General features: G+C 42.4%; 1 protein-coding gene across 2 annotated transcripts in view; it reads right to left on the bottom strand.

Moving 5' to 3' along the window:
- The window catches only part of cemip (cell migration inducing hyaluronidase 1), a gene marked incomplete in the record, with an annotated part of 167,875 nt that overhangs the window by 17,873 nt on the left and 148,803 nt on the right, over nt 1–1,199 (bottom strand). For both annotated transcript variants that reach the window (XM_035652320.1, XM_035652319.1), the window contains 2 exon segments: nt 254–469; nt 743–923. In XM_035652320.1, the coding sequence (XP_035508213.1) occupies nt 254–469; nt 743–923 (397 nt within the window).

The following is a 1,199-nucleotide window of genomic DNA, read 5'->3' as shown; positions in this document are numbered from 1 at the left end:
GGTGAATGTGGCACGTAGTGTAAAAGCGCTTTGAGTGGTCGGAAGACTAGAAAGGCTATACAAGTACAGGTCCATTTACCATTTACCATTTGTCATTTCACACAGATATAATAAACTATTTTTTATGGTTTCAAAGAACTTTGGCATAATGAAAATTAATGTACTCCAACCAATGCCAAATAAGGTGTAACAGAAGGTAAATATGTTTTTGTGAGGCTGAAGGTCTGAGCAAGTTTGACACCCACGGACCTACCTGTGCATAGCGGCCACTGCAGATGGCAGCCTTCCAGTCGGGCACGTCGATGCAATCGGGATGACGGAGCAGCCAGTTGTCTTCTTTAACCAGGAAGGATCCGGGATACTCACTGACCGAGCCATCGATATCGTGGAAGATGGTCGTCTTGTCTCCATCCATTTGCATCTTATTAAACCAGGGGCCGGGCTCCCCAAAAAACACCCGAGACGTGATCTACAGTACAGATAGAGGCACACACATTTGTAGCTGCTTATAATGGGTATTTTGCGCTCATATAAAAATAGACTGGATTGATCTGATTTTTAACTCATATAGTTTACAGTAGATGGGGTCCTCTGGTGCTGAGGACAGCTCAGAATGCTTCAACTAAACCTCATTTAATTAACCATTTCCAACATTAAAATACATTTCTTTGTCAAAACAAGAGTCGCAAGAGTCGAAGTTGCTGTGCTGTTTTGTGTATTTTACACAAATAAAATGACTCACAGGTACGTGGTCAAAGGTGATGTCAGTGACATTGTTGTTGGGGCAGCTCTGCCACGAGTTGTTGAGCCTGAAGCCAAAGGCACTGGTGTGACGTCCATCTAGCGCAGTGTACTTCCGAAATGTGCAGTTCTGCATGTGGATGGGCCCGTCGTAGATCTGCATTCCCCGGATAGGAAAATCACTGTAGGGAAACACAGATACACACACATCCATTAACAATTAATGTTCAGTGTGATGTTGATATAGTGCAGTGTAAAGTAGGTGGAGGTTGGGATAGTGGATATAAATATTACAACCCCACCCACTACCTCTTGCTTTAACACTAGAATGCAAGGGTTCACATCCCATCTCATCCTATTGCTATTTTCCAGTCCAGATCCAGCGTTAGTGTCCATGCTACTTTAACTACTATACTACTACTATAATTAAAGATTATTTTCAATTCAATTTCAATTCA

Source organism: Morone saxatilis, unplaced genomic scaffold (genome assembly GCF_004916995.1).
Source record: "Morone saxatilis isolate NCDOM2014 unplaced genomic scaffold, NCSU_SB_2.0 Contig11, whole genome shotgun sequence".
Taxonomy (NCBI): domain Eukaryota; kingdom Metazoa; phylum Chordata; class Actinopteri; family Moronidae; genus Morone; species Morone saxatilis.
Note: the sequence above shows the minus strand (reverse complement) of the source record. Positions and strands in the feature narration are given on the sequence as shown.